General features: G+C 34.9%; 1 protein-coding gene across 2 annotated transcripts in view; it reads right to left on the bottom strand.

Annotated features, from left to right (window-relative positions):
• The window catches only part of brf1a (BRF1 RNA polymerase III transcription initiation factor subunit a), a 62,351-nt gene extending 49,968 nt beyond the window's left edge, over positions 1-12,383 (bottom strand). The window contains exons 1-4 of one of the 2 annotated variants that reach the window (XM_048205381.1): positions 11,804-12,383; positions 10,300-10,516; positions 4,225-4,305; positions 248-421 (exon numbers count right to left, since the gene is read on the bottom strand). In XM_048205381.1, coding sequence (XP_048061338.1) covers positions 248-421; positions 4,225-4,305; positions 10,300-10,477 — 433 coding nt within the window. In that variant the 5' untranslated portion in view covers positions 10,478-10,516; positions 11,804-12,383. Of the gene's footprint in view, positions 1-247; positions 422-4,224; positions 4,306-10,299; positions 10,517-11,803 lie in introns of those variants that run through there. The other variant, XM_048205382.1, reaches the window with a different exon arrangement.
• Between the last annotated feature and the right edge of the window lie 2,571 nt (positions 12,384-14,954).

Raw genomic sequence — 14,954 nt, 5'->3', positions numbered from 1 at the left:
TGCAGCGTTAGAATAAACAGAACAATATCGTTAGCCAGTGTGGACAATAAAATAGATATCATTATAGTTATCGTTCTTGGTGTGAACAGGCCTTAACCTACAGTAAAAACCAATCGACACAAACATGGATGCACCACATTATATGAATAATTTATCATCTACTTCACCATTCATGGTGTAAAACCCTCAATAACAGACTTTTTATTTTCTCTCTAAGTGCTTCCATCACCTCATGGCTAAAGGATACGAGGCGTTCCCTCTGTCCGGCAGACGAGGTAGAGGCAGGCGGCGATGACATGGGATGATTTGCGTCCTCTGGTCAGATGCTTGCAGAGTGCCATCTTGTAAAAGTTGAAGGCAGTGTCCAGACAGTGCTGATTCATTTGTAGCTGATGACCAAGATGGTTTATCTGTCGCTTAGCTAAGTAAAACACAACCAAAAACACCACAGTCAGCCTTTTTTTCAAGCACATTTACAGCAGGTTTATCCCCTTAAAAGTTAATTGTGGAAACACACAATTTGTAAAATCTCCTGGTTTGCCCCTTCTTGGGGTGAAACCAACGAACTTTAGGTTGCTAGTCCAACTCTATGTTGTGTTTACATTAGGAGTGTAATGGTTCAAATGACTCACGGTTCGGATTTTATCACGGTTTAAGGGTCACGGTTTCGGTACAGTTTGGTATGTGCCATGTTCAGGATTACTGAGCGAAGATACAAATAAAATTAACAGTGCTTTTTGGGGTTTTCACACATCTAACAATAGTTTTCAGGTACAGAAATTAAAGTAATCAAATGTAAAACAACATTGCATTTAATCTAGAATAAATTAAAGATTAATCATTATTAAAGTTTCAAAAGCTATTCAGTCAAGAGCAGTGAGTGATTTCCTTGACTTGTGTCACAAAGACAGCAGGAATATTAGGCTGCTGTCACTTTAAGACATAATGAATGGATCCAGTACACTGATACTGAACATGATTTGAGATGAACGTGCAAGTGAGTGCCGAACCATGGGTTGAGAACGGCACGGTTAGATTTTTTTACCGAGAACCGTTACACCCCTAGTTTAAATCAAACAATCAAACACACAAAGAACATTTGAAGAAATATGCCTTTTTTTAATAACTTCTGTTTATTAAACCAGACAGAGAGAAAGACCTTTGCCTCATAGATTATTCCTGATTTCCATGTTTTTCCAAGTCAGAAGTAGTGACAGATCTTTTCTTCCGTATTGTGATGTACATTTGAATGTAACAGATTATTGGGGGTAATCCAGAATGGGAATCTGAATATTGGATAAAGCCAGGTGCAAAATTCTTGCTTCATTTTGTTAACAGTTAAAAGTTAAAAATTGTGGTTATCTATTTTAATCACTCCATAAATCAAAAAAATATTGGCAACAGCCAGGGGGATCAATTTTCACCATGTTTTTAGGAATAAAATAATACATAAATTAGGCAAATAGTATATGAACAAACCCCCTAAAAAACTTCAAAATATACAGTACAGTCCAAAAGTTTGGAACCACTAAGATTTTTAATGTTTTTAAAAGAAGTTTCGTCTGCTCACCAAGGCTACATTTATTTAATTAAAAATACAGTAAAAAACAGTAATATTGTGAAATATTATTACAATTTAAAATAACTGTTTTCTATTTGAATATATTTCACAAAGTAATTTATTCCTGTGATGCAAAGCTGAATTTTCAGCATCGTTACTCCAGTCTTCAGTGTCACATGATCCTTCAGAAATCATTCTAATATGCTGATCTGCTGCTCAAGAAACATTTAATGTGTACAATTGTACAAAATATTTGTGTACAATATTTTTTTTCAGGATTATTTGATGAATAGAAAGTTCAAAAGAACAGTGTTTATCTGAAATCTAATCTTTTGTAACATTATAAATGTCTTTATGCCACTTTTGATTGATTTAATCATCCTTGCTGAATAAAAGTATTCATTTCTTTAATTTATTTTCAAAAAAAAAAATAAAAATTCTTACTGACCCCAAACTTTTGAACGGTAGTGTATAATGCTACAGAAGCTTTGTATTTCAGATAAATGCTGTTCTTTTGAACTTTCTATTCATCAAGGAATCCTGAAAAAAAAGTACACAACTGTTTTCAACATTGAAAATAATCATAAATGTTTATTGAGCAGCAAATCAGCATATTAGAATGATTTCTGAAGGATCATGTGAATGAAGACTGGATACATGCTGAAAATTCAGCTTTGCATCACAGGAATAAATTACTTTGCAAATATATTTAAAATACACAGTATTTTAAATGAACAAACCCCCTAAAAAACTTCAAAATATAGATAGGAATAAAACTGAAAAGTTTGGTGTAAGTCAGTCTGAAAAGGAGACTAAACATTGGCCAGTGCATGAATTATCACTGTTGCTTTTACTGGAAGATCCAGTTATGACATTTTGATTAAAAAGTTACAAGGTCAAAAAAAAAAAAAAAAAAAAAAAAAAAAAAAAATGGTAAAAATAAAATATGCACAGATGAATCAGTTACAATAAGATCTATAACATGCATTTAGAAAATAGTTAAGAATTTTCATTTCATCCCAACTTCAAGAGCTAAATCTAAAGGTGAAGTGCGTTTTTTGTTGTTGCATTTTCCACCCAGTTTAATGTGCAGTCAACTATATGTAATGCTTATACAACACCTCTACTATTCTTGAAGTTAACACCAAAAACTGATAGTTTAACCATAATCAAATTACATATTGACTACAAAGTAAAGGTCTAGTTACATTATATATGAGCACCTGCTGTGGACGGGCTGTTTGGCCCTTCAGAATGGGAGGAGAGCATCTTCAAGCTGAAAGCAGGTCTGTTTATACAGATTCAAGATCTCACAGAGCAACTTTTGTTCTCTCACCACACACAGATAGTATAAATCTCGATGCAGACATGAGGCCATTAATCACACGTGTACATTCCCACACACACACACACACAAATAAAGTGGCCTCCGCATTTCCCTCCCAGCACACACACAGACCATACGGTTGTCTGACCAAACTGATTCATCGGTTACTACACAAAAGCACATAAACCCACCACACCTTCTGACTTCTCAGCCTTAATAAGCCTCTTTTAAAAACAACCATTACCATCTGGCTGAAATGAACCTCACACGCTTAACTTGAAACCACATTACACAAGCCCACAGCTTCCAAAGAATCCCCCTTTCTTATAAACAGAACGCATATAGTTAATATCTTGCTCAAGCATGTAGTTTAATTAAATAGAATATTATGGACATATTCTGATACACAATATTGCACAAGCTTTCAGTGACGTATGGTACCATCTCATTTACAGGAAATGTTTAGAAAAATTTAACCCTTTAATAAAAAAGCACAATATAGACTTTACAATGATATACATCTAATGCCAAAGAATATGAAATTTGTATGATTAAGGAAAAAAAATTAACATCTATAGCGCTGTATGAAGGAATCAAAACGATTAAGAAAGCAATTAAAATATTTAGCCTACTTCACAAACGCCCTCTTATGAGAAATTAAGGAAAGTCATATGAAGGGTTTATGGATGCCTTAAGTATGTCACATAGAAAGAAAAGTTATATGCACTACCATTAAAACATTTGGGATCACTATGATTTTTTTCCTGAAAGAAATTGATGCATGCATAGACGCATTAAAATGGCCAAAAGTGACAGTAAAGACATTTATAATGTTACAAAAGAGCTCTGTTTGGATGCTGTTCGTTTGAACTTTCTATTAATCAAAGAATTATCTCGATTTCCACAAAAACATTAACTGTTTTCAACATTGATAACAGTGAGAAATGTTTCTTGAGCACCAAATCAGCATATTAGAATGATTTCTGAAGGATCATGTGACACTGAAGACTGGAGTAATGATGCTGAAAATTCAGCTTTGTCATAACAGGAATAAATTGCATTTTAAAGTATATTAAAATAGAAAACAGTTATTTTAAATTGTAATGATATTTCACAACATCACTGTTTTTACTGTATTTTTGATCAAATAAATGTGGCTTTAGTGGCATAGGAATATTTAAAAAATATAAAAGATAAGTCTTACTGATTCCAAACTTTTGAATGGTAGTGTCTATGCTTTACGTCTGTTTTCTGACTGTCATGAAGTGTAAATGAAGGCTATACGAAGGACATATGAATTCTTCATGAATGGCAAATACTGTATATGAATGCTCACCATTCTGTAGAGTGGCAGCTCTGGACTCCCTCCCAACCCCAGTGTGGAAATTTCCTCCCAATGATGGCACAGTTCCAGATGCTGCAACAAAGCAAAAATAAAATATATTAGTAACACTAATATTATGAGAACAGAAAAATGTACTTTTCATAACTAAGCATTATAGTATGTTTTATGTCCTTTTATCAGTACTTTTGGTTTATTCTTATTTGTTTTAATTTATCTCTTTCCATTAATATTTGTATGTTCTTAAAGGATTTGAAACATCTTTAGTTTGTTTTTATTATGCCTATGAAGCACTTTGTATTACCATTGTGTATAGTGTGCTATATAATAAACTTGCCTTGCCTAGTACTCTTTATCTTATCCAATACTTAAAATGAATTATCTTAGAAAACAACACTTATATTCAAAATCAATGCTCGCCATGCTTAAAACTAGATGAGGTGGTGAAAGGCAGCTTCCACTATAAAAGTTTTCATAGGCTTTATGTCGAACGTCACATGAACAAACAGGAAAACATGTCTCATCTGCTTGTCAGAGAAAATGTTAAAATGCAGTATGAACTGACAGTGATATCTAAGGACTTTTAAGGTAATCAGCTAATATAGATGGCTATTTTTATTCTTGCCAGTGTTTTATTCAATTTTAATATCTGCATGTTAATAAGAGAAAGAAAAATAATAAAAAACTTTTTAGATATGGCATCGGTTAAGCTCATCTTTGGTAGCTCCTTTGAAGGTATCCAGAGTAAAACAGCACTATATTTAACGAAGCACATGCAAAAGACTTGAACAGAAAGTCATGCAACCTGTTTTACAGAATACTGAAGTTTGTTGAGTGTAACACCCATTGCAGCACATTAGTTTAAAAAAAGTAACTTGGCAGCCATCTGGTGTTCAAAGACAGTACAGCAGTTAAAAAAAAACAAAAAAAACAAAACTCTCATCCCATTTATGGCCTGTTTCACAGACTAGACTTAAGACTAGTCCCAGACTAAAATGCATGTTTGAGCTGTCCTTAATTGTCTTAAAATATGTCAGTGCCATTGTTTTGTCTCAAGATTCACACCAGTAATGTTTTTTTTCTAAGGCACATTTATAAAAGCTACTTAAATGTCCTAATTTAAAGGATTACTTCACTTTCAAATAAAATGTTCCTGATAATTTACTCACCCCCATGTCATCTAAGATGTCCATGTCCTTCTTTCTTCAGTCGAAAAGAAATTAAGGTTTTTGATGAAAACATTCCAGGAATATTCTCCTTAAAGTGGACTTAAATGGAGCCCAAACGGTTGAAGGTCAAAATTACTGTTTCAGTGCAGCTTCAAAGGGGTTTAAACGATACTTACGGAAAAAAATGGAACTGGCGCCGCGTTCGTTCCGTAAGTTGAATAGGGAAGGCGTAGGACATACAGCGTAAGATTTTTGAAGAATACGAAAGTGCGGTTTTGGCGGAACCACTTGGAAGGCGATCATTTGTTTATATAAAGCATATACATTTACATTATTTTCGAAAATGACCAATCGTTTCGCTAGATAAGACCCTTATTCCTCGTCTGGTATGATTTAAAGCCCTTCGAAGCTGCACTGAAACTGTAATTTTGACCTTCAACCGTTTGGAGGCCATTGAAGTCCACTATAAGGAGAATAATCCTGGAATGTTTTCATCAAAAACCTTAATTTCTTTTCAACTGAAGAAAGAAAGACATAAACATCTTGGATGACATGGGGGTGAGTAAATTATCAGGAAAATTTTATTTGAAAGTGAACTAATCCTTTAACTAAGGCCTAATCCTGGTTTAATCTGTCTTGTCTGTAAAACCGGGCCTTAAAGGGTTAGTTTATCCAAAAATGAAAATTATCTCAATTTACTCACCCTCAAGCCATCCTAGGTGTATATGACTTTCTTCTTTTCGTCAAACACAATGTGAGTTATATTAAAAAAAAATATCCTGGCTCTTCTAAGCTTTATGACGGAAGTGAACAGGAGTAAACTCAGATTGTGAAGCCCAAAAAAGCGCATCCATACACCAAAAATGCAATCCATACGGCTCCAGGGGGTTAATAAAGGCCTTCTGAAGAGAAATGATGGGATTTTGTAAGAAAAATATCCATATTTATAACTTTATAAACCGTTAACACTGGGTTATGGCCATACACAAGTCTAGTTCCAGTGGAAAAGTGACCTATGGCTCGACGCATGAAGTATTGACGAACACAGAAGCGCAGAGGAGAGAGCAAAACAAAACACTGGTCATTAATTAGAAGTCTAAAACAAGAATTTTTAAAGAGAAATGTCGGAGGATTTTGATACAAGAGAAGAGGAGCTTGAGTTTGTTACCCAACCCTATTTATTTGAGGACAGAGGACACTCTTCCGCCAGAACTAGTCTCACGTACGGCCATTACTGAAAGCCAGTGATTATAGTTTATGAAGTTATAAATATGGATATTTTTGTTACAAAAAAAACACATTGTTCGCTTCAGAGGGATCTTATTAACCCCCTGGAGTTGTAGGCATTACTTTTATAATGGATGGATGCACTTTTTTGGGCTTCAAAATCTAGGGTTCACTGTCATTTACTCCCATTATAAAGCTTGGAAGATCCAGGATATTTTTTAATATAACTCCGATTGCGTTTTGCTGAAAGAAGAAAGTCATATACACCTAGGATGGCTTTAAGGGTGAGTAAATCACAGTATAAATTTCATTTTTGGGTGAACCCTTTAAAGGCACAGTATGCAAGTTTCGCACTAGAGGTCCCTTATTCAAAACAATTACAATGATGAGCATGGAATCATGGTAGTTGTCATCTTCACCTCCACAGCCGATAGAAAGCAATCCGCCGGGACTCAGGCAGAAATCATGTTCATGGAAGAGCTAATGTATTAAAGATTTATTAACGTTACTGTGGTGTGAAACAGGACGGGCCGAGAGCCTGGCACATTTTATATGCCGCAGTCAGCCGCTGAGGCTCTTTTCTTTTCTTTTTTTGTTTATTTTAAGATTAAGGTTACATTTAACATCTACCTCCTTCCCTGAACCTGAAACCCTTTGTACAGTTATGTTTGATCCCTTTAAATTCACATTTTCTTTATTTCTAATGAAATGGCCACAAGTGCTGAATTACTACTCATACAGGTCACGTTATCTGATGAATTAAAACTGTGGGATAACGCAGCACTGTTTTACTTGGTCAAAACAATCTAACACTAATTTATTTTAGTGTGTTGAAAGTTAATGTTACTCTGTGCGTTCGCTCAGTGGCTGGTATGAGACACTAATTGCACACTGCAGTAAGCTAGATCGATATTAGAATATCATAATTGCCATGCAGTTAATTTTTGCCAGAGAAAATGCTGTATTACTGTTCCTACAAATTTTTGCTCACGGTACATCAAGAAAAAGAGATTCAAACAATAAGACTATAACACAAACATAACATATAGCATATAAAACACATAATATAATATACAATATATAATATACTACATTTTCAAACATATGGGAAGATTTCAGGACAGCCCAGGTGAAAAAAAAAAGTACACTTCTATAATGTACTTAAAGTGCTCTATTTTCGTGCACTAATTTTGTACTTAATATACTAAAAATTCTTCTTTAGTACTTCTTAAGATCATCTTAAAAACATCGAAATAAGTGTACTCAACTGTACTATTTTGAGACACCATGAAATATGAACTAAAATGTGCTTTTAATATACTATCTCTCTATTTCAAAAATATATATAGTTACCACTTGTAGTACACTATGGATTCAAATGTACTATAAGTAGTATCTAAATACATTTTACATTAAATACATCAAATACAGAGATAGTATATTAAAAGCACATTTTAGTTCAAACTTAAAGGTGCCCTAGATTGTTTTTTTACATGATGTAATATAAGTCCTAGGTGTCTCCTGAATGTGTCTGTGAAGTTTCAGCTCAAAATACCCCATAGATTCTTTTTTATTAATTTTTTTAACTGCCTATTTTGGGGCATCATTAACTATGCACTGATTTTTTCAGCACGGCCCCTTTAAGAGATGCACTCCCTCTGCCCCACAAGCTCTCGACTATATTACAGCGCATTTACAAAGTTCACACAGCTAATATAACCCTCAAATGGATCTTTACAAGATGTTCGTCATGCATGCTGTATGCATGCTTCGAATTATGTGAGTAAAGTATTTATTTAGATGTTTACATTTGATTCTGAATGAATTTGAGGCTATGCTCTGTGGCTAAAGCTAACATTACACACTGTTGGAGAGATTTATAAAGAATGAAGTTGTGTTTATGCATTATACAGACTGCACGTGTTTAAAAATGAAAATAGCAACGACTCTCATCTCCGTGAATACAGTAAGAAACGATGGTAACTTTAACCACATTTAACAGTATCCGAGTGTTGAGATCCGAGTGCTTTCCGGAAGTCTTTTAAACAAATGAGATTTACATAAGAAGGAGGAAACAATGGGGTTTGAAACTCAATGTATGTCTTTTCCATGTACTGAACTCTTGTTATTCAACTATGCCGAGGAAAATTCAAATTCTGATTCTAGGGCACCTTTAAAATTTTGTCCAAGACTAGAAATTCCTTGAACACTGTATAAAAGTGTAAGCAGATTATAATAACATAAAGAAGATCACACAGGCTGACAACTGGAACTGTTTCCAGTCAAGGTTCCTAACAACACTATCTAATGGACGGTGAAATAAAAGACAAAATCTTATAGCTTTTCAATCGGATCCTCTGAGCTACACACAGATAACAAATTTTGTTAAGCTCATAAGCTCACAAAATTATTCCCTTATAAATATATTAAAGGCAGGGTAGGTAAGAAATTTTGTTCCAAATTTGTTTAAACTTTCTATATATATACATGCATAATTAAAATGTAAGAACTCTGATAAAAAGAGTATAAAAATCGAGTGACTCTAGACCGTTTAATCTGTATTAAACACAGCTCATTATTTCCATCCGGGACGAAACATAGGATTGGCTTAGGCGGCTGTCACTCTCTCGCAACCATGGCAACCACCCTTTTGCCACACATGACCTGCCCACTTGCGTGTGTCATTAGCACACGTAGCTGCGTAATATAGCTAACATAACATTACTTAGCGAGCCGTAGTAGAGACGATAAATAATCTATAGGCCTAGCACAAGATGATAGCTATAGTGTTGAATTGTGCATATTTTTGCTTTAGATAACTAAATACATGTTTAACAGATAGTAGGCCTAACGTTACTCCGCATCTAGGAACTTTTCTTAGAACTATATTTACCCTCTGTCTAACTCTTTTACCATGTTCACCTGTAAGTTTACCTGCACGTTTTTTTTCGCCTTTGTTTTGTTTTTATATTCTCTACCTATGTTTACTGATGTCTTTATCTTGTATGTGTGTGTGTCGTACACTTTGTTGTATGTGTGTGTTATTATTTTGTGTCTGCAATGCAGTTGTGAGTTGATATTTGAGTGTATGTTACTCTGTTTATCTGTAGAACAACGTATATGTTATGAATCTTACACGAAATTCATCTTCATCACAGTGTAAATGATGGTAATGGAAAAACGTGTATCATGCAACCTGTTTTTAGCTTTGCCTTATAGATAACTAACTCGTTAGCGAATTAAATTATGTTTATCCTCATAATTATAAAGTTATTTTTATTACATGTGATTCTGACATGATGTCACTACATGCACTGTGCTCCTTCCTCTCCGCTCGTCTCAGGTAAATAATGCGTCTTCCAGCTCAGTGGTCAGAGTCGCACGTTCATGCATTTTGGGGGCGTGGCTTTGGAAGGAGCCCAGAAGGGAGGGGGTGGAGTGAATGGAAATAATGAGCTGTCTTTAAAACAGTCGTGAGAGGTCTACAGACACTCGATTTTTATACTTTCTTTTTCAGAGTACTTACATTTTAAATATGTATTGATATATAAATAAAGTTTAAACAAATTTTGAAAAAAAAGTTTTTTATACATTTTTTACCTACCCTGCCTTTAAAACAAATTGAACAAATTCAGTAAAACATTGTCTGCGGCATATATGAACTATAACTCACAGTCACCAGCAACAAACTGCCCCACGGCAGACGATCCTCCTCCACTGTTCTCCACGAAGGTTACCTCGGAAACGATGATGTTGTCCTCCAGCACGGAGCCGCAGCCCATGCACACGGCATCACCCCGTGCCTGGTCCACATCAATGTCCGTCCCCCCACAATTCTTACACCTCCTCATGGTCACGACCAATCAGCTCACACAATAGAGGAATGATCTCTGAATTCAGATTTAAAAAAAAGATGAGTGAATTTAAGAGCCACATGAGGAGAAAGTTCATAGTTGACAGTGGCAGACTTTAGGCTGAACTAAGACTACAGCAGTGGGTCATTCTTGGTCCAAAGTGCCACTTCGGTAAAGTTGGTTTTATATTCGCACATTCGGACATCCGTATTCAATAGCCTTGTTAATCACACTACATTGGACATTCAGTGGACATTCACAAGTAAATATGCCATTAAAACAATACTTGCCTATTTTGATCGACTGTGAAAAATGTTGTAAGTTGACAATCGTTGGTTGTCAATATCATGTCGCTGCTTAAAATTCGCAAACATTAATTTATTGCACATTTATTGGAAAGTCTGAATTTATCAGAAGTCCGAATGTGCGAATATAAAACCAACTTTACCGAAGTCAAAGTGCCAGAGTCCGACTGACCATTCACTGAGACTCATCATAACTAATAATTATCACATTCAGTATTGGGCTTGATTATACTTAATGACAATACAGTGTATAAAGAGCAAATGGAAATGATTGGATTAACAACAGTTATTTTATTCTATTAACTGCAATAAAAAAAACACTAAATCCATTTTTTAAAATTATGTTTAAGGTTTGAACATCCCACTTTAACAATGTGTAAAATAAAAGAGATGTTGCCATTTTCATACAAAGTAAATACGCTCAGCTGCACAGATTGTTTAATAATACATACATTTATAATTATTCACATTTTAGTCATTTTTAATCATTTGTTTTGGCCTTAGTACAAAGACATTTTAAAACATTGTGTCTCTATATTTCTCACACAGTATGTATTCCATCATAATTTAAATATACAGTTCTCATTATATTTTAGGAAGTGATCACCATATGCAGGGGTCCTTGAAAACAGTGTTGTGGGTCCCTATGTGACTCTTTTGGCTTCACTGGTCCATACTGAACTCTCATTTTATAAGTGGCTCAGCAGCGCCGCTGTGAGGGCGCCAAGCGAACTGCGCTATCAACAAGCCCACGTTGCAGACATCACCGGTACAGATTTAAACGCCCACGATCCATTTCACACAGATCAGAACCTCTAAATGAACACGATCCTTGAGGGGTCAAAGGAAGTAACTCTCAATGTCATGCAATAAGCCCCGCTGCATTGCATCCAGCTTGCAACGTGGCAATCTGCTAACTTTACAAGCAAATCTGGAATTCCCCAAAATCTGTCGAATAACCGTAACAATCTGTGCAGCTGATGAATTACTTAGATTAAAAAGAAGAAATAACAGTTACCTGGAGCAGCTGAAAGATAACTGGTCGCAGGCTTCACCTGTCTGATCCAGAGAGCCCGTTAAAGGCCCTTCAGTTCCTGTCTGTCGAGGTGACAACTGTGTATTCTTGACTTTCAGTCGTTTTACAGACTGTATCACTGATTTATTTCCTAAAAGATGCGATATGTTTCTCTACATGACAAACCGGCAAACTGAGCCTCCACTATCCAAAAAACACAGTGAGCCACATGTTTCCAGTCAGCGTGCGATACGGCGCATACCATTATGAGCGCGGAGGGGTGCCACAACTGCTCGCGTCCATTACAACATACTGTGAGAGACAACTGCACCGTACTAGAAACACTATTGTTCTGTTTTAAAACGAATTATTACTCGGAAATCATTAAATAATAAGTATACGATATATAAGATTCAATAGCTTGCTCACTCATGGATCGTTTCCCTGTCTGAAACGCTCTGGTCATACTGACGTAACATGTAAACGTAGTGTGCAACATTGGGCAAATTCCAAACGGAAGGGAGCATCCCTATGCCCTACTCCCTTCGAAGGGCATGAGCTGGGACGATCCCATGACAACGCAGCACGGTGTCCATCAGCTGATTAGTTGTTCTTACGACAGAAATTTCTTATTATTGTAACATAGCTAGCTGTTGCAAATAAAGATACATTTTAAAATATGTTATATGTGTGTGTGTGTGTGTGTGTGTGTGTGTGTGTGTGTGTGTGTGTGTGTAGGCTATCTGTTCTCAACTTTAACTGTAAGAAAACACATTTATATCCTATGAAACTTAAACATTAAACACATATTTAAACATAACATGATGACAAAAATGTGTGAAATAGCTATATATACAAAAAAAAACAGCTTGAATGGCTTTGTTAACTCGAACTCTCCCGCCGTCTACCTTTAAAATGAATGAATCACGAGTAATCGCTGGGTCACATGATCATAAATAATAAAATTACTTCCTCGAAGTTAACATCGCATAACGGCCTTGTGGAAGATCCCTTCGTGGCAGTATTCAGTGGTTCACCTTCGTGAACACCCCTTCAAATGGCGTCCCATTCTCGAAGTGCCCTTCAAGGGTGCAAAAATGTCGTTTGGAATTTGCCCTTTGCTGTGTTCAATAGGATTCAGCACAAAATACTCACCGTGTGTGTGTGTGTGTGTGTGTGTGTGTTGAATACCGGTCAAAAGTTTGGAAACATTATTTTTAATGTTTTTGAAAGAAGTCTCTTATACTCATTTGATCAAAAATACAGACAAAACAGTAATATTGTTAAATATTATTACAAATTAAAATAATTGTTTTCTATTTTAATATACTTTAAAATATAATTTATTTCTGTGATGCAAAGCCGAATTTCCTTCAGAAATCATTATAATATGCTGATTTGATACAATGTTGAAAACAGTTGTGCTGGTTAATTTTTTTGGAACCTGTGATACTTTTTTCAGGATTCATTGATGAATAAAAAGTTTAAAAATAACAGCATTTATTCGAAATAGAAATACAATACAATACAATACAAATCTTAACTATCACTTTTTATCATTTAACACATTCTTGCTGAATAAAAGTATTAATTTCTTTAAAAAAAGAAAAGAAAAAAATACTGACCCCAAACTTTTGAATGGTGTATAGGCCTATTATAACAAAAAAATTCTATTTTAAATAAATGCTCTTCTTTTTTTAACTTTTTATTCATCAAAAAATCCGGAAAAAATATCATATCAATATATTAAGCAGCAAAAAATGTTTCCAACATTGATAATAAATCAGCATATTAGATTTATTTCTGAAGGATCATGTGGCACTGAAGACTGGAGTAATGATGCTGAAAATTCAGCTTTGCATCACAGAAATAAAGTATATTAAAATAGAAAACCATTATTACCTTTTATAAAATGGTTTTTATAAACCATTAAACCATTAACTTTTCTTAATATTACTGTTTTTTTTTTTCTGTATTTTTGATCAAATAAATTCAGAAATAAAATAAATAAAATCTTTTATTTCTTTTACTTTTTGTATGTTATGTGGGCCTTAGTCCACTAGGTGGCAGTAGAGGCTGTTTTCTTTCCCCCTTCTTCTTCTTCTTCTCCTTTCTCTGAGCACAGCCAGGTGAGACTGCTTATCATCTGCTGATTGGTCCTCAACAAAAGGAAGTGTGTATAAATCCTGGCTGGTCTTCAGAAAAGACAGAGCTTGTTGACTGTTGGTTTGTTTTGTTGCTGTTGATGTGTTTTACTGCTACTGTTTCTTTCATTACAAAGAATTTTCAAAACAAAATTAATTACAAATCCTATTGGTATCAGAGGGGTATTGCACAAAAGTAGAATTACGAAAGCCAGGATAACATAAAAGGCACGGCTTGAGTTGAATCAGTGTATCCTGGCTTAGTCCGATGCACGTCTGCTGAGTCAGGATGAGTACGTGTGGCTATGTTAAGCTAGGTTTAGATAGTTGGAACAGACCACAGGATCAATCACAGAATCAATGATGCAAAAATGAATAAAACTTGTGAGCAACAGCCTCTAATGAAAACATAATCAGCGTTGCCAACTAATTTTCAGAGGAAGTTGCTAAAGGCAGGTCGATTTGTTGCTAAAAGTTGCTAAATGATGTTGTGACGTAATCGCGTAGCCATGACGCAAAACTGCGTTTTTGTGTAGTATACACATAAAAAATATAATTGTTTAATATGTTCATTTAGATTTGTTCATAAAAATTAATATAAAATTAAAGCTGCAAGCAGCGATGAAAGGGCCCTCGCACTTGGGGCCACCACCACCCAGTGGCCTTAGGAAAACAGTGAATTAGTGGGTGACATGCAAAGTTTCATGAGTTTTCAAGCATGTTTTGGCCTCTCAAAAATGCGATTAATTTCGGAGAAGAATAATAATTGACTGAGCAATTACAATAGGGTCCTCACACCATCGGTGCTCAGGCCCTGAAAATAACCTTCTGGGAACCAAAAACTAATATTCTGGAAATGTTATAATAACATTAAGAACATTAGATTAACGTTCTGGGAATATTAAGAAAACTTTCCTGGCTAATCATACGTTAGATTAACATTAGAATAACTTTATGAGAATGTTAGATTAACTTTAGAATAATGTTATGCAAACCAAAAACGTTCTGGG

This window comes from Megalobrama amblycephala, linkage group LG10, assembly GCF_018812025.1.
Source record: "Megalobrama amblycephala isolate DHTTF-2021 linkage group LG10, ASM1881202v1, whole genome shotgun sequence".
NCBI classification, from domain to species: domain Eukaryota; kingdom Metazoa; phylum Chordata; class Actinopteri; order Cypriniformes; family Xenocyprididae; genus Megalobrama; species Megalobrama amblycephala.
The sequence above is the reverse complement of the archived record's forward strand: the minus strand, read 5'-3'. Positions and strand labels throughout refer to the sequence as shown.